Source organism: Oreochromis niloticus, linkage group LG10 (assembly GCF_001858045.2).
Source record: "Oreochromis niloticus isolate F11D_XX linkage group LG10, O_niloticus_UMD_NMBU, whole genome shotgun sequence".
Taxonomy (NCBI): Eukaryota; Metazoa; Chordata; class Actinopteri; order Cichliformes; family Cichlidae; genus Oreochromis; species Oreochromis niloticus.
This window is the reverse complement of record NC_031975.2, coordinates 2900402-2922309: the sequence shown is the minus strand read 5'-3', so window position 1 is coordinate 2922309 and position 21908 is coordinate 2900402. Positions and strand designations below refer to the sequence as shown.

The 21908-nt window shown below is 40.5% G+C and overlaps 1 protein-coding gene and 1 long non-coding RNA gene across 4 annotated transcripts in view; one reads left to right on the top strand and one right to left on the bottom strand.

The window, feature by feature from the left end:
• Window positions 1-545: 545 nt before the first annotated feature.
• LOC102080138 (uncharacterized) lies at window positions 546-11938 on the bottom strand. The gene is made up of 3 exons (XR_266511.3): window positions 11812-11938; window positions 11506-11632; window positions 546-670 (listed from the first exon to the last, which is right to left on the bottom strand). It is a non-coding gene; the product is annotated as an uncharacterized LOC102080138 (long non-coding RNA).
• Window positions 667-21908, top strand: part of dscama (Down syndrome cell adhesion molecule a) — a 99844-nt gene continuing 78602 nt past the window's right edge. For all 3 annotated transcript variants that reach the window (XM_005454602.4, XM_005454604.4, XM_005454601.4), the window contains exon 1: window positions 667-1028. In XM_005454602.4, coding sequence (XP_005454659.1) covers window positions 986-1028 — 43 coding nt within the window. In that variant the 5' untranslated portion in view covers window positions 667-985. The remainder of the gene's footprint in view (window positions 1029-21908) is intronic.

Sequence of the window (21908 nt, the reverse complement as noted above, 5' to 3'; positions counted from 1 at the left end):
CTGATTTATTTTTTTTACGCCAGAGGCTCAGCTGTGCCCCCCACCACCCCCACCCCTGCACCTTTAAGGCAATGGAGAGGGAGGAAAGCGGCTGCGGAGAAGGAAGCGAGGTTTTATTCCACGGTGCTCTGAGGCAGGGCAGGTTATAAGCGCAGGGACCAGTGTGCGCAGTTTGTGTGTGCGGCTGCGGGGGGAAGATGCGTGTGCTTGTTGCTCGCCGGATGGAGAGAGGTGGCGAAGAGAGAATGAGTTTCCAGCGCAGCTAACAGTCAACTCCATGCGCTTTTTAATCCTCGACAGAAATTCCAACTTTTTACGCATTTTTTTTCCCCGCACATACCTGAGATGACACGTTTGCCTCTTTTCAGGGCATAGACTTCTAATTCATTCATTCTTTATTGATTCTTTTCATTATTGGAGGCTTTTTTTGTTCTTATTTTTTATTTTTTTATATATTTTTTCTTTGATGTTTTAATTTTCTATCCGTGGATCTCGGTGTGCGCATAGGCAGTGCGTCCTGTGCTTTTGAGCCTCTGACTCAGCAGCAGCGGCAGCAGCACAGCTCACCTGGTCCGGAGCGCACCGAGCCGAGCTCCCTCATGTTCCACACAGAGCAGCACTCCGGTACGGGGGGACGGCTGCACTGAGGCCCGGCACGGTGCGGTCAGTCCTAAAAAAAAAAGGAAAAGAAAGGAGGGGTGAGACGCACAGTTGTGGATCATATACCATCTCCCGTTGTACCAGGAGACAATCAGCAGCAGGAAAAAGCTCAAACCTCCTCCTCTTCATCTTCTTCCCAACGTGAAGGATTGAGAGAGAGAGCGGGAGAGAGAGAGCGCGAGAGGGAGAGAGAGATTTGCAGGCTCCCTTTTCTTATATCGCAATTGACTTGGGAAAAAATAAAAAGGGGGGAAATAATAAGAAGAAAGAGTGCGTGGAGAGAAGAAGAAAAAAGCATAAGCTTGGATATTGAACGGAGCGGGGCATGTGGATATTGGCTCTTTTCTTTTTCCAGTGCATCTTGAATGGTAAGTGATGCTTTTGCGCACATCGAACTTAAAGTTTATGCTGATTATTGAACAGAACCGAGCTGCAATTAATACGCGGGGTGGTCTGGAACCATTTCTACTTTGAGGATAATATTTATTTATTTATTGTCCCGAGAAAACGTTGGGTAGAACAGGCTGTTGCTATGTCCTGTCACTCACAGTGGGGCTTTTGGTGGGAGGTTGATATTTACTTGCACAGTAACCTTTAATAAAGTGAAAATGTTTTAGCCCCTCATACACCTTCGATATTTAACAATAACCTTGTGCAGATAGAGAAGCAGAGAGAGGGGAGAAATGTAGGTTGTGGATAGGTGCAGCCTGTACTGCATGAAGAACAAGGCTCTTTACAGGAATATTTCTATTTTCCTTTTTCTACAGTGATTTTTTTAGTAAAATTTAGGGCCAAAAAAATATTGGAACAATTATCAGTTTTCATTTTAAATTTGTACAGAAAGGATTATTTATTCCCTCTCTTGAAGCTAAACTGGGCCTCAGTTTGGCTGCATTTTCATACATCATTTTTAGGTGCCTGATCTGCACTGTTTTTAAATCAGATTTCTATTTGTATAAATTATGAAAGTAATATTTTAGTAAATCATTTTGTGGGAACACAGTTGTGTGTTACCAGGTGTAATCAGCATTTGGTTGTTTCAATCTCTATTCTGCTTTTGAGAGGCATTCAAACTAAAACCGTTATTTGCATGAAATAATTTCTTCATTGACATTCACATTGATTTTCTATTCAAAAATCTACTCATGAACCAAGAAATATGCTCATGAATATGTCAGGTATTTACTTTCATTCTGTAATTTATTAAGTTAAAAAAAAATTAACAAAATGCTTTGCACATGTAACTGCATGTTTGTGTGCTTTCTCTCAGATCTATTAATTGTCTCCTTGAAAAAGAATGAAAAGGTTGGCTAGTTGTTTTGTGTGTGTGTTTCTTTTTTTTTTTCCGGCATTGCACCCGCCATATTAGAAGCACAGACATGGAGTCATTTTGAATTGGGGGGGAAAAAAAGAGACAAGCCCTTATCACCCTTGCCCAAATGCACATCTCGTAGAATGCATCCACATCCCGTTTTGTACACAGTGAATTCCTCAAAAGATTGGCTTGATAAGTGGTAGTTGTATCTTTCTTTGGACTGGGGGTAACTGATTTTTTTTTTACAGCGAACACAGGAATTGAAAAAGGGGGGTGGTGAGGGACAAGGGGCTGTGGGGTATAGGACGGGATGTGCGCATGTTGGGGGGCAGAAATCGTCTCGAAAGAAAATTGAGCTATTTTGAAGATCTTTTGAAAGATACGTAGAAGCAAAGGGGTTAAAAAAATAAGACTGGACACAATGTGAACTGAGAGTAGACGATGATGCATCAAGCAAAGATGACAGGAAAACCATTTTGTTGCCAATGTGAAGGGTTCAGTGAAGCCAGGGTTTATTTATAGGAGAGAATGAACTGAAAGCAAATTCTCTTTTTCTGCAGCCGAGACGAGAGAATTTCCAAGAACACGAGAGGACACTGATGTTCATTTCGAATCTAACTAAACGCTGTACTGAAATCCCCGTTTGCAGAGCACGATCCATGGCTTAGCTTGCTTGTGAATGGCTTTTTTCAGTCTCTTTGGTCCAGGCAACAGCGTTGCAAAATGGCTGCTACTAGAGACATCTACATGGAAACTTTGAATGGCAGCAACAGCACTTGTAATTGTGATGAATGCTGCGTTTGAGGCTGCTGCTGATGCGGTACCATTTGTATCAGCAGACTTGAATCGTCTGACACTGACCTTTTCTTCTCATTCAAAGATCTGAGTGTCGTTTTTGTGTCGGAAATTAGAATTGACCAGCGTTCATTATGACAATCCCTGTATTTTTTCTGTGCCATGCTCAAATTGACAGTACACAGAATTAAAAGGCTGTGATTGGTGATGTTAGATGTTGTTGTTTCTGCCGTGCATTTGTTTTCAGTGGACAGACCTGCAAAGACTGCACTTAATGAGCCGTTTCCATCCGAATCGTACATTTTTACACCTCTTGTGGATGGAGAGATGAAGCTTTACGAAATAAAGGCTTTTAGAGCTCTGGTCCGGTACAGGCTGCTGAGGTTGTCTCTATGGAGACCTGGGTAATGAGTGTTGCTGCAGTGTGGGCTTTGGGCTTTACAAACACTGCACTCTGTTCAGGTGACCTGAGCAGTGTTTCTCGATACACATCACGGCCTTTCATTTATTTAAAAAAACTGATACACGTCTGTGCGGGTGTCGTTTGCATGCACTATATTTGCATTGGCTCTTAATAGAAAATGTATTTAAAGATTGCAGCTCCTGGCTATTTGCACAGCTTTGCAGCGATCATTTATGAATAGTATCTACTGTACAAACTCCATTTTGCTCTGAATTGCTGTTTTCCAATTTGAGGACACATTTGCAAGCTCATCTACAATAGATATAAACAATTCAGCACTGTAGAGAGTAAAATCTGCTGTAGAGTTCACTCCAGTGGTGCTTGAGCTTTTAAAGTGCTCTTACAAAAGTGTCTATCCTAAATGGAATAGGAAAAACATTCCAGTTATGAAGAGAGAAAATTGGGGAAATGGCATAATGTTGTTTTTGCTTAGCTATGCCAGGGGGGGAAATCTGACACATGCTCAATTGGACACTAATAAGCTGTGTAAATATACAGTGAAGCGCCTCAATTGGCTCTTAGTATCACTCTGTGCATGTTTATTTTTAGCTTTTAGCTTGGGATGGAAAGGGGGATGCTGGAGAAAAGGTCTTTATCATGTTATCAAACATGATTAATGTCGGAGCAGACTTTAGTTTTCCTCAGCATTTTTTTCTCTTTTCTTTCTGTTTTACAACATCGTACTGCAAACTTTTTCACAATAACCAACAACTGTTTCTGGTTTTAAGAATATGAAACACCAAGACCCAGGAATATTTACGCAGATATGAGCAAATTATGTAATAAAACTTCACTAAACTGACATAAATCAGGGGTGTGTGTCTGTACACAGTGGCTGGGTTATACCTATATATTTTTATATTCATATCATTGTTTTAATCAGTAGAGCGTATAGTTGTAAATTTCTCATACTAAGTAACAACTTTCATTTGGTTTCCACAATATTTCCTGTCATAGTGAAAAAGGAAATCGTGTTGGTTGTTCAGGAATTTGATCCATGTTATGTAAAAGATTGTGTTCCTCATCAAATATATAGTTAAAAAAACATTCAAAAAATGATTCATTCATTCAGATTTCACTTTCGTACTTTCGTAGCAGCAGTTGTTTTAAGGTGCTATACACTGTAAGGTAAAGACTCTGTAGTACTGGAGAGAGAACTCCAATGATCACATGATCCCATGTGAGAAAATACTTGGCGACACAGGGAAGGAAGGACTCCCTGAAAGCACACAGCAAGACAAAGCTTATTTTGCCAACATCTCACTGAAGTTACAGCATCTGCTCCAAACCTTAACGACACGCTTAGTCTTAATTTTTCACAAGTGTACCTTAGCGCAAATCACACATCACTACCTTCAATCGAAAAGAGTTTTCTGAAGATGATCTAGGAGCCATGCTTCCCTGAAACATTTTCAACCAGACTAAATGTATTGTACACCGCTAAAATGAATTTCCTTATCTGTAATTTACAAGTGAAAAAATGTGTCTTGGGTTTGCTATTTTTAAATTTGGAGACGACTGCACACCAAGTTTTCCTCCTATTTTACAGTTTTAGCCAATCGTCACCAGACAAAACAGTGTTGCTTAGAGGTCACATCAGGGCCAGTAGGAAACTAGGTCTGTGCAGACTCTGGTCTTTTGGTATACATCTGTCACTTCACATAGAGACAGAACGGGTTGACGGAGTCACAGCAACACACATCAGCAAACAATAACTGAGCTCAGTTCCTCAGTGGCACGTTAATATCAGCACACCAGTCAGTGCAATGTAGGCCACTGGGAACATGAGTTTAAACGCAGTGTGTTTACTCTGTAAGTGCATAGTCGTCATGTCTTGATTTTGTTCAGTTAGGATCAGCACTCATGCTCGACATAGTCATTTCTGACAGCTGTAAAGTATTCATACATTCATGTAAGCTGCATGTTTACCGTTACCAGAAACTGTAAAGTTAATGTATTCTAAAACCTAAATTTTATTATGAAATAAGCAGTGTTTGTGCTCTTATATTAGCTTAGAGTGTCGCAGTAGGATAGATTCACATTCGTTGTTTTTCTTCAAGGTGTTATGAAATCTGGCTCATTCAGTAACGTTAGAAGGCATTAGCGACTTACTGTTGTGGACTCGCTAATCACTCTGGGATTTGTCCGTGCCATCGGATCGAGATATTTTTTGTTTGTTTTAGCCACTGCATGCTTACGCCTTAGCTTGGCTGTGAGTAGACTCAAGCATATGTTAATGGATGCACATTGAACTGTTAAAGGTTTCATTTAACCCAGACCAGAATGCTTAAGGAGATGATAGTGTGTAGTGAGGCAGAAAAAGAGGAGGAAGAGAGGGGGGAAGAGGGACGCACACAGTCAGCTTGTGTTATGTGGTGTCTAAAACTCAAAGAGTCATATCAAATCGCCCTGCTTTTCCATGCAGAAACAAGATTATTTTCAGCATTTTTTTTTACACTTATGAAGTCTGAACTGCCTTTTTTATCCTTTGTCCAGTTAAAGTTCATGGCTGCGAGTGCCACAGCCCAAATTAACTGGTATAAGTGACAGAAATTGCTTTAGCCCTTTGTTCTTGACATTGTAATGATAATTCAGAGCATCCTGCTGCTTTTTTTTCTGGTGATAGTCCATATTGCAGCTGACATGTGTGATAGTTTATTAAAGATATATGAAGATAAACTTAATAAGGTGAAGGTACAAAATGCTATGCAATCATTAGATCAGCCAAGCACTACAACATGTATTCAGGCTTATGGATGTTTCACAGATAAGTGGTAACTATAAAAGTTGTTGTCGGTGCTTATGGCTATGGTATTCATATACAGCACATCTGCACATCTAGCACTTAACATGGACTCACAGGTTAAAGGTAATACTCAAAAGTGTTGAATGACATTTTGACAGAATATTGGCTCAGATCAGTTTTACACAGTTTAACTGATGGATCACTGCAGTTTAGCTTGTCGTCTAACCTTATTACCAGAATGACATGTAAGCTGCATTCTTCAGAAATGGCCTTGCGTGAGTATACAATGAGACAGTGTTACAGAGCAAGTAAAGTGGTTAAAAACAGTGGACTAGAGTTTCCAGTACATCTTATCCGGACTAGTGATTTAACAAGATCACAGTTACCTAAGTTATTTGCATATGTAGGCTTTCATTAGAAAATAGGGCAGTAGGTTAATGCTGTGACCAGTCAGGTACAACAAGAGGTAACATAAGTTCTCAAAATAAAGGCCTTGGCTGTTTGAGTTTGTGAACTTGGAGGATTTTATTGAAATGGACTTCATTTCTAATATTCTGGATAAAATGTTACATTTATACAAAACAACATTTTTACTTTTATTATCTAAAGCATGCAGTGTATCACTGTGAAAGTAGTGAGTTTAGCATATAAAATACACTCTTGGGCTTTATTTGGTTCATCTGTTAAACTGCCCTTTAACACAAATGTCTAATCGGCCAATCACATTGCAACAATTCACTGCATTTATCCATACAGCCATAATCAAGGTCAAACTGGGCATCTGAATGGTAAAGAAAGGAGAAGTGACGTTAAACGTGGCATGGTTATTGGTGTCATACAGGTATGTTAAAAACTGCAGATCTATTGGAACTGTACCACACAACCACCTCTGGGCTTTGCAGAGAATTGTCCACAAAAGATAAAAATATCCAGTGATTGATGTCAGAGGTCAGAGGAGAATGGCCAGACTACTTTGCACTGATAAAAACAAAATAACCACTGGTTACAACCAAGAAGAGCAACATGCTGAGTGTTGAAGCTGATGGGCTACAGCAGCTGAAGACCACTACGGGGACCACTCCTGTCAGCTGTATCCACAGAAGTTTAGAGCTTGGCTGTGGTTATCCATCAGGTATAAAAAAAATAAACACCAGAGCCAAGTTCTAGATACATTATCTACAAATGGAATCAAAACTCAATCCAAGGGTGCCGGTTTAGCTCAGCTGGACTGAGCGGGCAACCATATTCTGCTGAGGGCGGCCGACCCGGGTTCGAGTCTGACTCGTGGCCCTTTGCCGCATGGCTTTACTGTCAGTCTTCACTGTATCTGTCTAGTAATGCCAGTAAAAGGCCAAATAATATATTTAAGGGAAAAAATCCAAAAAGAAGAAAAAGTGCAATAGGGAGAAGAACACTAAACTTGTGCCATGATTCATGATTCAGTTGTAATGAGCAGATATGAGGTTAAACTTGTTGACAAACAGTGTTTCCTATCAACAATATTTGATAATGGAGCATCTACATATTGCACTGAATTTATATATGTTTACTCTTACCGTTTTGCCTGATTTGAAAATTTCATATTATTTTTAAAAAGTATGTAGAATAGACAAAAATGATGCAACTACTGCAAAACAACACAGATCTGTGCACAGATCAGATTGCTCGTTTTACCTCATAGACAACAGAGAGAAGTTCTCATTTGTTATCCCTGAGAAGACGTGAAGGGATAGTAAATTATACTAAACTAACACTGTCTATACCAAAATGAAACCAAAATGAGACGTTTACAACAGAAGCATCTGAAACAGTAATATTACAAAGTATTCCTCTTGAGCTTCACTCCATATCGATTTCATGCTGTTTACACATTTTCACGTGAACAAAGTGAAAGACTGTGTTGCTTGCGTTGCAGTGATTGCTGCATGGGATGAAACACAGAGGCAAGAGGCTCATTCATGTCAGTAATATAAAATACCTTTCAGCAGTTTAACAAGACCAATGATGGCAGACACAGTGATGGAAGCATGTTCGTCCAAATTCACTGTCCTTGTGTAAATTGTAGACTTCAAAATCTGATTTCATAAAAATATTAATTGAGTCTTGCCCTGAACAAGTGGGAGCAATGTTCTGCTAAACTAGTAAATTATACTGCTGGGAAATGATTTTATCAGCTGAACTCGAATTCTGTGGTCAGTTTGTGTAGACAGGGGAAAAAGCTGAAAATGAACCAGATTTTCATCATTTTGGAATAAACCTTTTTTATGGGGGGGGGGGTAGGTTTACAATAAAGATTACCCAATGTTAAACCATAAAAGACAATCACTGAGAAAATACTCACTTGTAATTTCTTTCTCTGTGGCTGACTGTTGGACATATTCATTAGGCATACCAGACCCTGCTGATTAACATCCACAGTCCAGCTCTTTTCCTGTAGCCCAAAATGTGTAACATTTTCAAACATTCGGGCAAATGTTTCATTAAAGTGTTGCTCGCCCCCAGCTCCATTCCGCTCCAGTCTCAGCTCTATCAGGCCTTCCCCAGAAGTGATTATGCTAATTGCTGTTTGATCAGATGATTAAATTATAATTTGATTAATCCCAGGCACTAAACGCTCTGAATATGTTGATGTGTGTTTTGCTGCCTGGCAGTGTTTGCAGGGCCCCTGTCACCGGTGCTGCCAGTATAATTCACACAGCTCAGGTATAGGACAGGGAGTATGCAAGGCTGCGTCGGAAGGTAGTTACGGACACGAATGAAACAGCGGTGGTGATGTACAGCTGCGCAGTAATCACAGAAAACATGATGGTTAATAAAAGCTCACTCCCATCTGTGTGCTGATTGAGTGCAGCTCTAATGCAGATATCTGCCATTTTCTCAGCCGTCGCCTGTCCCTGTTCCTCTCAATTGACTGTGTATCCGTCAGAGTGATTTATATTAGTGAGGTTGCAGACAGCCTCATACAGGACTGCATGGTTTTGTGAAGTTCTGTAATGCTAGCATTGCTAGTGTGACTGTGACTTCTTAAACCTCTTGACTGGATATAAATGAAAAAGCTAAAGTAGAGCTGGACACATGAAAACATCACAAATTCTAAACAATCGTTAAGAACCACAAAAATCCACGCTTAACAAATTGGCTCACAATGTTTTTGAATAGAAGCAATAAGGATTGTCTTTTCTAGTGGGGTTACTAAAGACAAAATGCTGTTGCCTCAAAGGGAAATGGTGGGCTGATGAGTGGAGGAGGAGGAGGGGGGAGGGATGAGGGAGACAGTGATGGGAGGGGAGCGGTGATATTTTTCTGAGGCAGAAGAGTATGGCCGTGAGCAGAAAGGCAACAATGTCTAGTCATCTGACCCACAATCCCATTTAACCCCAGGACTTTGATTTGCCCTCCACTGTTAACTGCCACATTTCGCCTCCTTCTTTCTCTCCTGCAAATGGCATTCATTGTGCCCCGGGATAATAGGAAAACAACATGGCAATAAAGCAAAATGTCTTCCTTTTATAGCTCACTACAGAGGCAGAAAATTCTCTAATCTGTTCATGTGATACACAGTTAAGGAAATTCTGTTGTGTTTATTTTGATACAATAACCAGTGCTTATGAAAGACCATATTTACACAACTGTTTATACGTTCATCTTTATAAGTCCAGTAAATGAGTGAAATAAATACATCCATCCATTTAGGGCTCAGGAAAAATACATCTGCCAGTATTTGTAACACACCAAATACACTGTATGATTTTAACTCGAAGGATTAAGCAGCCAATCATCTTCTTTTAAAAGTTTCCTTTTGTACTGATCAAGCATTTTAATCAGAAGTGGAAATTTATTTTTGCACCAATACAACATCTCACCAGTCAAAGTTCATACATGTCCCACACATATGCACTCGTGTTCAGCAGATCGAATGACTGGACTACAGCGAGCATTGTTGTTTCTTTCCTTTGAAACGATGAACATGATCCCAAGTATTCTGTCTGTTACAAATGGAGCACGTGTCTCATCTAAAAAGATGTCAAAGTGATCAAAAGGTGGAAGGTGAAATACACCAGACCTGTCTGAATTTCAGTAAACTTCTCACTCATGGCAAAACACTCAGTGGTGACTAAACATGTTGGTATGAATTACCAAAGGCTGAAATCCAGCATATGTCAGATCAAGTCAAAAGGAAAAACAGGTTAGCGGTGAAGTAGACTGCCATGCTTTCTCTCACTTTCTTCTCTTTCTTTCTCACAGAAGAAACAAAATCCAACTGTACTATAATTACTCTGTTCAGATGCATACCAAACGTTTTTTCTTTAGGCTCTAAGCTCCTGTGCTGTACCAGTACTGTGGATGATCTTCAGGCTGTCAGCCTTCCTCCTCCAGCAAATCTCCTCATTCATCCCTTCCTGCTGGGTTTAATGTCCTCCTCCTCAGCTCACCTGAGATCCTCTTTCTCTCTCTTTCCCTATCTCTCTCTCTCTGTCGGCTCAGTCAGTCGAATAGTACTTGACGGTATAGCAAGCAGAGGTAGGAGGAATTTTACTCAAACAGAAATAATGCCACTCTCCCACCCTCTAACAGCATGCACGGCGTATATTGTGCCTCACTAGATTTTATACAAATTTAAGTCAAGTGCTGTAGCACTGTTCAGAGATAAAAGTCAAGAACTAACGAGGGCATCTCTAACTAAAACATCCTCTCTCAAAAAATGTACTCCTATTGCTGGAGTAGAAAAAAAATGAGAGATTTCAGTGCAAAATACGCAGTCATGTTAACATTCTTGGGGTGTACTCTGAGTGACTGACAATATTCTCTTTTAATAAGTACATTAGTTCTTGTACGAAGAAAATGAAGTTAAAGAAATACTTCGAGATCTTAGGGAAAATGTATGAATTTACTTAAACTAATGCCTCTAAAGCCAAGTAATTATTATGACAAAGTTGTTTAACTGAAGGGTAAAGAAAGAATCGCTTTATGGATGTTATGGGATTTGTGGAGTTCAACTGATTCTTTGAAAGCCTCACAGTGATCTCAAAACTGCAGGTTGCATGAAGCTATAAGCTGCAAGCATAACATTTATCTTTCATTCAGAACTGAGATAAAGACATTTAGACATTGTCATTTAAGTCCAAATTTCAAATTTCCCAGAATGTCAGTTTTTAAAAAGCATTGTTTGAAATGATTGATTGTCATTGTCAGTTGATTCTAGTACGGGATATCCCACCCACACGTGTCCTGGCTGTAGAGCAAGAGCATGGCATCTCATGCTACATGTGCTGTACCGTGTTTCTCTCCATCATGGAACAGATGTTATAGACATAACATTTTCCTTTTCTCTCAGCCCATGGCTATTAATAACTGTCAATAGGCTGGCCATATCTCAGCTTCTACTTTAGTTCACCTAGTGGTTAACAAAGTAACCCTAAATGTGGATGTAACACAAGGCAATGAAATGAATGAAGCCTGTCTATGAGGTATGTTGACTTATTATTAAAAGGTGCTAGAATGGTGTTCCTAGTTGTTCCTGCTCACCTTGAACCCTGAGTGTACCTCTCCACTGTCACCTCCATCTAACAGAAGACCACCAGTCATCGATCCTTCCATTACATCTTCTGCTGGCACACTGATTCAGAGCCAAAAATAAGAGAAAGGCATGGCGCTGAAAGGGAAATCAAAAGGTAGTTCTAGTTATTTGGCCCCTCCAAAGAACCAATCGACAGCTGAACAGGGAAATGTGTCATCCATACATGTCCACTGTTAAGTTTTGGAACAATTGAAGCATTGGAGTGGCAATATTATCTGGTTATAATAATAAAGATCTAAGCAAATATACCCTACTTTGTTGTCTTGGCCCTCTTGAATTCAGTGCTTTGTTAGGATGAGCCAAGGATATTGATCCTTGTCAGCACTCTGGAGCCACAGCAAACGTATGCTGTCCTAAAAGTTTGCACATGCTTGAAAGAATTATGTCCTAACTGTAACTGAACATTTGAATTGGTTGTCCCTGGTGCTGTTACCCTCGTGGCTTCCATGTAGCTTCAACAAAGCCGTTGGTTAATGGCAGGGATGCTCCCCACTACTGCTTTCCTAGCTTGGAAGTTTGCAGCTCTTCACTGTCCCTGTTTCGGGGGGGGGGGAGGGGTAAACCATAGAACTTGAGAAATTTAGAGTTGAGAAAGAAGAGTTGGAGGAAAGTTTAAAGAATCACCACAGGTTATCCTGAAGTGGAATGTGTGACTCAGATCTCATGGCAACCAATCCAGAACGTGATAAAGCGTGTGTATTACTGAACTCAGTAGGAGTCATCCACTGAATATCATGAATATCTGTGTTTTCAGACTAAAATAACTCAGTCTGGACCAAACTTGTGGCTTGTAGGTAGATAAGTAAACGAATGTGACACAGAATAGATAAGGACGGCTACTTTTATTGTAGTTAGCTCCGTAACTCATTATGAGAACTGACTTCTGTGGCTCCAGAAGGCTGGGAAGTGACTAGAGTCTACATTAAGCTCTGATCCACACTTGAATTTCCATGTGACCTAATATTAGGTAAATGAAGTCATTTCAACATAGCGTCACTTGGGAAGCGTAATGGAGCATCATCTCAGACGGTTGTTTCTTTCTCCTGATGTGCTTTTGCATGTTAGTATCAGTGGCAGTTACTAGAACTTTATTTACTCGCTACCTCTCCGTCTCAGTCTATTTGCCGTATTTGTCCATTTCCGCCTTAGTGATGTAACTGATTAATGTCTTCAAAGTGCACAGTATGTAGGAACTCCCTCCTCTTATGTTAGCGCTTATGTAAATGAGCATTCATATGCATCAACTAACCCACTCCACAGTGATTCTTTGCTCACCCTCCAGAGAGTTGACATCAGAGAAGGGTATCATTGGTTTTACATAGCGGCTGCATGGCACTGAGCACATCGCTCAACATTATTCATGAGGGCAAATTGGGCGCCGGTGATTTGGGAGAGTGAGGGGACTCTGTTCTTCGATCAGTGCATCTCAGCTCAGTGCAGCGCTTCTCTTTACCGCTCATTGTGTAAGCCCCTAGGGCAACAGTGGAGAGGGTAGGGGGTGGGGTGGGTGCTTGCTTACTCACTGCCATCCCGTCCTCCACCCTATCTCCACCCCTCCCTATCCAACCCCCATTTTCTACTCCCCCAACCACCACACTGTCCTCTCCTCCCTAGGCAGCCACTGCAGAGCTTTGCCTTAATTACCTGCATCGCCTGCTATGAGCTGTCAGTGTGGCTCAGTCCTTGTTTGCCCCAGTGGAGATGCCCTAATGTCTTGATGCCCTGGTGCCCGCTGACCTGGTGCAGGCCACATAGGCCACGTTGTGGTTAATACCCAATCAGGCTCCAGTGTTTAAATACATTAACAGCCTTGGGCTGAGCACATGTTTTTGGGCTAATAGCTCATTGAATGTGATAAAATCACAGAAGAAAGGGTGAAAATCAGGCTTTTGTTGTGGGAACCAAGCAGTCAACCCGGATAATATGTCATAAATTGTGGATTTTTTTTCTCTTTTGTTGGCATTTCATCGAGAAAAAAAGGAGCCTCCATACTCATTCAGTAAAAGTTGATTAATGGTGTTTGGTTGAGGTAAATACAAGCTGCGCAAAAACCCCTGACACATCAGTGGTCTAATGCACAGGCTAATGCATAGGCCTATTTATGCTGTGTGTTAGTGGGACCTGTATTGATCTCACATTTACTTAAATAAATTGCCTCAGTGAAGCAACCACTGACTGGGATTCATCTGCAAGCAAATACTGAAGGAAAAATATAAAAATTATTTGGCTAATATTTTTGAGATGTTATATAACTGAGAATTTTTTTAACCCCTACCTTGAATTTTAAAAGATAACTACAACTGTTTCCTGTCTGCTGTTCTCTGTCATGCTGGAAGGCTAAATCAGCAACATTCCTGCCTGCATTGACTCCCTGCTGGCTCACTAGTGAACCAAGCCCATGTCAGTCTCTATGTTCCTGGGCTACCAGACATTAACCCCACCTCCCACACACAGACACACGCACACACACACAAGTGCACCGATCCATCTGACACGCCTGTGTGCACTCTCCGTGACCGAAGCTTGTCTGTTGCCCTTGAGCTCCGAACATAGTAGCAAAGGCTCCGCAAAGAGAAGATTGCATGAGGAGTCACCTGCAATCCACGATTAGAGTCTTCAGCAGGGCCTGCCACCAATAGGTGCTGACATCTGGGAGTGTGCCAAGCATTATTCCACACAGGAAGAGGAAGAGGCTAACTCAAAAGGACCCCCATCCCACCCCCACCGGTTCCTGCCCCTCTTCTGAGAATTGCTGAGGAAGAACACGCACAAAAAAAGTGAGAGTGCATCTATTATACATGCGTGGGATTCATAATTGAACAATATCACTTTTTCCTCTTTGTGATTTTGGCTCTGGGAAAAGTAATGTCAATTAAGACAACTCTGGCACAAGCTGCCATGTAGAAGCTGTTAGAGAGTATGCCTCTGTGTGTGGGCATGATGGGCGTGGGAGAGGGTTGGTGTTCCTTCAGCATGATAATGTAATGGCATGTAGGTAACGCCAGAGCCATGTTAAGGGAACAGAGAACGGATGCACTGAAGGATTTAAATAGTTTGTATAAACCTAAAAAGTGTTTTCTGCCAGTTTCATGGTATAATGATTCATGTTATTTTTGCAAGAGTGAGCCTTTGTATATATTTACAGTAGCTCCATTTGGACTTTTTCTTTTAGACTTTGTGACACAAATGACTCTGTCATCAGAAAAAGAAAAACCCACCTGGACCCCAGTGGCTGTGTGTGGGTGAAGCTGCCTGAACCTCTTCCACAGTGAAATTCCAGCCTCAGAATGACCAGAAACAAAACAAAACAAGACTCATTTTTTAAAACTGAAAAAGCTCCCCACAGCAGACACAGCTCCTCTTCTGGTAATGACTTATTTTAATGCATTTCTTCTCTATTTTATTCTTTATCGTCAATCTGTTTGTACTGTACCTAAATAAAGCAGTAGCATCGCTCCCAATTGTGTTTTTCTTTTCTTTTTAGCTAGTATTCATTTAGTTAATGTGCAATTATTAGTCCAAATTATTAGTGCAAATTGTTTATGTGTCAAAATGATGTTTGAAGTCTTTCGATTGCTGTTTTATATTAATTTTTAGTAATATTGATAAAAAGCCCATTACTGCGAGAGACAGCCGTATGAACAGAAAATCCAACAAAATGTGGACCAAAGCGTTGCAGACTGCAGCCATTATCTGCCAACCAGGCTGACGGCTGACTGAGTATTGATAGGGTCCACATAAATCTTTTATCTCCTGTTTCAACATTCTGCTAGCTCTTGTTTTGATCTTGCTTGTGCGGTTCCAGCGTTATCAACAGATCTTCAAAAGTGTGCTTTATCCCTCTGCAAAAACAATGCGTAACGTATCTCTGAGATGCGCATTTGTATGTGTTACGTCTTACTATTTTATCACAGCCGTTAATAAGATTATTATTTAACGGTGGTACACACGCTTGATGACAGCCAGCAGCCTCCCACGTACTGTCTCTTTGCTTGCAAGCAACCATTATGATAAATAGTCTTGGGCTGTTAATTTACAACTGAATATTCAATATTATGTTCCCCAAAATACAAATTGTGTTTATGTGTGGGTTCTTCTTTATTAGATATTACTCAGTGTCAGAGTAAGAGGGAATAGACTGTGAGGAGTGTCTAGTATTAACCAGATTCAGATGCATTGCTGGATGCAGGGTCCAAGTACCTTAATTATTTATAAAGTAGTTGATTTTCTTTTTCAATTTTCATGAACCATGAGCCACGGCACAGCCGAGCATATGTGTTGTTTAATTTTCCAAATTTCTAGCTGCAAGAAAGGTCCAGTGGATAATAAATGCAGATCAGGAGGTATTTTCCTGTCTTTTTTTTGCTCTGGTTTGTTGTTTTTATACCTGTATCCTTGTGTAAAGGTGGAAAAAATCAGAATGTTGAAGGCAGGGTTAAAGTAGTGTGAAGGAGAGATGAAGGTCAGAAGAGAATGCAGTCAGAGAGCTGGAAAAGAAATAGATACAGAAAAAGAGACTGAAGAGGAATAAAAAAGGTAAAAATGTTCATTTCTAGAAGGTTGTGGATGACGACTAAGCTGAAGCATGGTTTTGACCTCTGTCATAGCATCTCTTCCACCCTTCTCCCTTTTCTTTGCATTCTCGTTCCATCTCTGTGTACATAGCGGCCTCTGTGTCACTGTCTGAGAGCTTTCCAGCTCTCCCGTCTCCCCATCCATCCCTCACCCTGACTATTTTCCTCTAAAACGTAAATGCACTCCCAGTGTATCTATCTGAAACTGTTGGGATATGGTGGGGTTTTATATCCATCATCCTTTCTCATCCTAAAAAAACCATCCAAGCAGTAACGTGTAGAGGGAGTTTGGGGGTCTTAATTTTTTATGCGTGTATGTGAAACAAAAGCAGTTGTGGGGTAAACTCTTTCTCACTCTGTCACTTTTAAGAGTTATGGTAAAAGCTGGTTGTTACCACTACACCGGCCAAGGTAAATGAAAATGAATATTACTGTGATATGAAGAGAATCTAGATTCTGTCTAATTTTTTCTTACTGACTTGTCATTACGAGGTGTTTTTCAGAACTTGTGATATATATTAAAAGTCTGGCACCCAGCTTGACCTGACAGTAGATAAAATTGAAATATTTTTGTTGCCTGCTTTTGTTGATATCTTCATATACTGGGCTTCCCCATAATTGTAAATATAGACACTATATTGGAAAGAAAAATCATGCAATGTGACAGACCTAACTCTTGGATTTTCTCAACCTTTACTTTGTACAGCTTGTTGAAGATCAGGTTCAGATTGAGCTCATACATCTGTTTTGGAAGAAAATGAACTGCACCGTGGTGAAAAAGTCATCCATATAAAAGAGTCTCGCTCCCTGCTATTCATAACAGATGCTGAGATTTTATGACCATCTTGATGGCAGACTTTCCTGCTTGAGAAAACCACTGACAAGCTGTTACTCTGTGTGATTACATGGCTGTAAATTAACCCCTGAGAAGTTGTCTGTGTATCATTATAGTTGGAGAGGGCCATTCTAAATTATTTATTATGCCTCTGTCTAATGATTTTGGCCTGCTTGCAGCTTATGTACTGTGTTTATGACAGCGTAGTCAAGCTCTGAGAACAACTGTTTTGAGGAAATAAAAATGGTAATAATGGTAAAAGGTTTATGCTTCATAAATGAGCCATTTAATTGTTGACTGACAAGTTTAAAGGGTTAATAATATGTCACTCTAGTGAAAAAGTTCAAAAGGAAAAGTGAAAGTCAAGGTGTATAAGGAAGAAGTGAAGTTAATCAGACACTGACAAGGGTAGGGGAAAAGCAAAGGAGAACAAACACAAGGGACAAACCCTCAAAATAAAACAAATCAAAATGAAGTCAACAAGATGGCACGGCAAACAAAACACTTGAGAGTTGCCCTGGAATATAAGGGCAGTAGTGTTAAGGCAGTTTAAAAAAAAATCAAATGAACACCCTCACAATAATTGTACTGTAGTTAGATTATTTGTATAAATGCTTGTGATGATATCAGGTATTAAAGCTGAATGCTGTCTGTCCAAACCTTTGGTATCTGCACAGAAAACATGAGGGGGCACTGTGGACAGACCCACACAGTGGGCAGCCCATTGTGGGCCCCAGGACCAACATGAAAATAAGGGCACATCTGGGCTCCAGATGGGCTTTAGTGGAGGAGCCTATAGAGTGGGCTGCCTACACTAAGTGGGGAGAGGAGCTCGTATCTGCCCAATTATACAATACAGCCACCAATTGGTATAAAGTGTGGACCAGAATGTTGCTCAAAATAAATAAACTCCTTATTCAATTCAATTCAATTTTATTTACACAGCGCCAAATCACAACAACACTCGCCTCAAGGTGCTTTATATTGTAAGGTAGACCTACAATAATACATACAGAGAAAAACCCAACAGTCATATGACCCCCTATGAACAAGCACTTTGGCGACAGTGGGAAGGAAAAACTCCCTTTTAACAGGAAGAAACCTCCGGCAGAACCAGACTCAGGGAGGGGCGGGGCCATCTGCTGTGATTGGTTGGGGTGAGAGAAGGAAGACAGGATAAAGACATGCTGTGGAAGAGAGACAGAGATTAATAACAAGTATGATACAATGTAGAGAGGTCTATTAACACATAGTGAGTGAGAAAGGTGACTGAAGAAGGAAAAACTCAATGGTTATTCACAAGGAATCACCACATAGTTGATTTGGTCCCACATGAGGCCCACATGGATTTTATGTGGGTAGGTCCATAGTGGGTCTGACCGTATAAAACCCATATCGGGACACCAACATTCCAAACTACTGTAAGCCCTGTGTTCACACGCCCAGTTGGGGCCCACGTAGGATAAGTTTGTGTTTGCTCCACCCACACAGCCCCACAGTTCACCCATAACTAGTCACTGTGGGCCTGCATGGGCATTTTTGCCAGTTAGGGCAGGTAACATTTGAGTCTAAACATAACCAAGCTGGCAATCAATAAGGTCTCCCACAGCTGAACTGTGTATCATGGTGACTCTGCCCTCTCTTGCCAGCTCATGGAAAAAGAAACTACAGTCTTCTAGCTGTTGACAACTGCAGCCATTCTCTTTTCGACACCTCCAGGCCCGGCCCTCTGAGTACTGTATGTGTGAAGTGAGTGCAGCTAGAAATGTGCAGAAACATGTGTATGCCACACTGTTTGTTTGTTGTAACAGGTTGAACGACCAGTGGGTGGAAGTAGCCGGTGACTTGAGAACGCTCATTAGGAATTTATGAAGCGCTAAAATGTTTGGTCTCTGGGGAGGGGGGATTGGCAGCTGTCGCACAGGCATGCTGGGGACAGGAGGAGGTAGACCGCATTAGCAGAGAGCAGACATACAGTAGAGATGCAATATTTACAAAGGGTGACTGACAGAGGCTGCTCATGCGACAGCTCTGCAGGACTGCTGATCACTCTCTGTTCACTCATACCGCTCTGTGTGCAGTGAGGAATTATCATTTGCAAGTTTGTATGTGTGCAAATTTTTTATTTAGTTTGGAGATGCAGATAGCAGAGCTGATTTCAGTAACACATTGTAGGCAATACTTGTTTCTATAGCACAAAGAAGCATGTGGGCAGCATTTCAGCAAGCTTCATCACATCTACAGGCTTTGCCGTTATCATCCTTGTACATTCTGGTAGAAATATGAATCCCATTACATGTAACGGTGCATGCATACAGGAAGTGGCTGCAAGCAGCATAGCAACCAGAGACCACAGAATATCAGTGACGTTGAGTGAAAGAAACACTTACAATATTGCATATTTCAATAAAAGATCCTCAGTCACACCTTTGTGAAAATTAAGGTGAGCTGAACAGTCAGCTTAAAAGCAACGCATGACAACCAGTCATTTTAAATGTGCATGGGCCATGACCCTTATATCATATTAATGAAGAAACTTTTGTCATTAACTTCATAGGTGGTACCCTGCATGGTCCCTGGTGACACTGTCACAATAGATCTAGTAGAGTCCTTTTCAATACATTGCACATTGCAGAAGCAGTACTCAATAAATATGTGTTTCAGCTATGTTTAAAAGACATTAAAGACAGCAGTGTTCATGTTTGCTTAAAACTTTTTTTAAGGTTTAGTTGAAAAAGTGAAAGAGTAAACTAGAGTAAATGAGTAAAGTATCATTTTTGAAGCAAACTAAGCCTGGATGTCTCTTCCATCTGAATTTAGACGTAATGTAACATATTTTTAAACCAAGAGCTATCTCACCTGATTTAACCTGAAAAAAAAAACAGTGTCAGTGGACGCTTGGTGGGATATTCACCTGTCTGATAGACAAACAAGTGTCATGAGCATCTCTAAATTTGAATTGACACATAAACTAAATTGATGTTTACCTTTGTGTTTATGAATGAATGCTGGTAACTCAGTTCAATTAGGACTAATTTAAACCAGTAGAAATAAAACACATATAAAAACAATTATGTGATTATGATGAGCAGCACAACATACTCATTTTAATGTCTTTTAGCTATATTTCTAATGGCAATCTATACAATTATGATGCATCTTCTCCTTTGCCTTGGCATCATTTCTTGTAAGACACAACACTGTTGTTGAATCTCATCTATTGGTGATGAATCTCTTAAATAAATATTACCGCTGAAGGTTATACATTCTCCTCGGGGAGAGAAAATCGTATAAAAGGAACTACAGTAAGTGACAACTGTGATACATATGGAGTGTTTGTAGATTTATAGAAACATGTTACAAACACACATCGTGACTTTATTTTGCACTGGATGTACGAAACGAGTTCTGCTGTCTTTCTTGGGTTCCAGCCAATATACATATGCTGGCTGCATGCCGACAGTGTGGGTTGTCCATTACAGCACAGAGCTGCATTGTCAGTTTTTATCCACAGCGGTAACTTACTACTGGGGAAGTGCATCACATTACATTGACTTGCTTCATTAGTTAAGATGACTAGGAAACATTTTCTGTTGCACACATGACAAATTCACAGCTTACCAGCTGGTGCATGTATTTTGGCAATATCCGAATGGTAGTGACTGAATCTTATTCTCAGTGAGTGCTTGATGCCACAGCAGTAATATGATATAATATGATATGATAGTAATATCGTTGTTGTAATGATGAATAATTTATTTTTTAAATGCAAAATTAAATATTGCTGTAACGACTTTTAGATTTATTGTAAAATGTAGGCACAAATGTGTTTGTCAAGAGAAAACGTATGGATATTTCCCTGTCAGGGTTAAAATACAAGTTCCCATTCAAAATGATTATTTAAGCTTAAAGTGCTGAGTTTTTTTATTTAAAAAAATAGCAAGTAATGGCTTTTTAAGCTCATAACAACAAGAACTTTGTTGATTTTGTTGGTGTGCTTTTGCCCTGAACCTCGTTCGGATAGGCCAGTAGGGATTTTAGATTATATTTCATACAATTCCATCTTCAAAATCCAGAAAGATTTATGCAATAAGAATGTAAAAACAAGCTATATAAGCAGTCAAATGATTACATAACAGGACAATACCCAGAATGTCTAAAACATACATTTACTGTCATTACAAAGAGACGCCTTCGTCAGAGCTCAAAGAAATTCTGTAGCACAGGACCGTAGCTCAGGGTACCTCTCCCAGTCCAGAGACATGCAGTTAGTGGGGATAGATTAATTGGAAACTCTAAAACTAAGTGCCCACAGGTGTGAATGTGTCTGTGTGTGGCGACCTGTCCAGGGTGTACCCTGCCTCTCGCCCCAAGACAGCTGGGATAGGCTCCACCCCTCCCCCCTGCGACCCTGAAAAGGATAAGCGGCAGAGGATAGATGGATGCATAGAGGTCCTTAGCTTAACCACCTCACTTTGGTGTGTTATTGCAGACAATGCATAATATCAGAAGGTGGTAAAATTGAGCATAGTCACTGTCTTGATGTGTTCCATTTTTGTCACTTAGAGGACAATCCATCCTGGTGAAAACACGATCACACCCTTTGGTGAATACGTGATGGGCCACACGCCTTTCTTCTGATCCCACGTTTTAGAAGAATTTTGTTTCTATTTCTTGGTGAGCATTTTTAAAAAAGTATTGTAAGTAAGTAAGTACTGAACTGAATCTGGTATGGATAGATGCACTTTGTCTGTAGGCAGGTCTGGCTTTCTCTGCAGCTCTGTAGTTTCACATCTACTACTACTCTCTGGGGCCTTGCTGCAGTATCTCTTCACAGACAACAAGAAACACACTCCTGCCACCTCTTATCACTGCAGTGAGGACAAACACAGCAGCCAGCCTGTGAAAAACACACTTGGCCTAAATTAAAAGAAAAAAATCA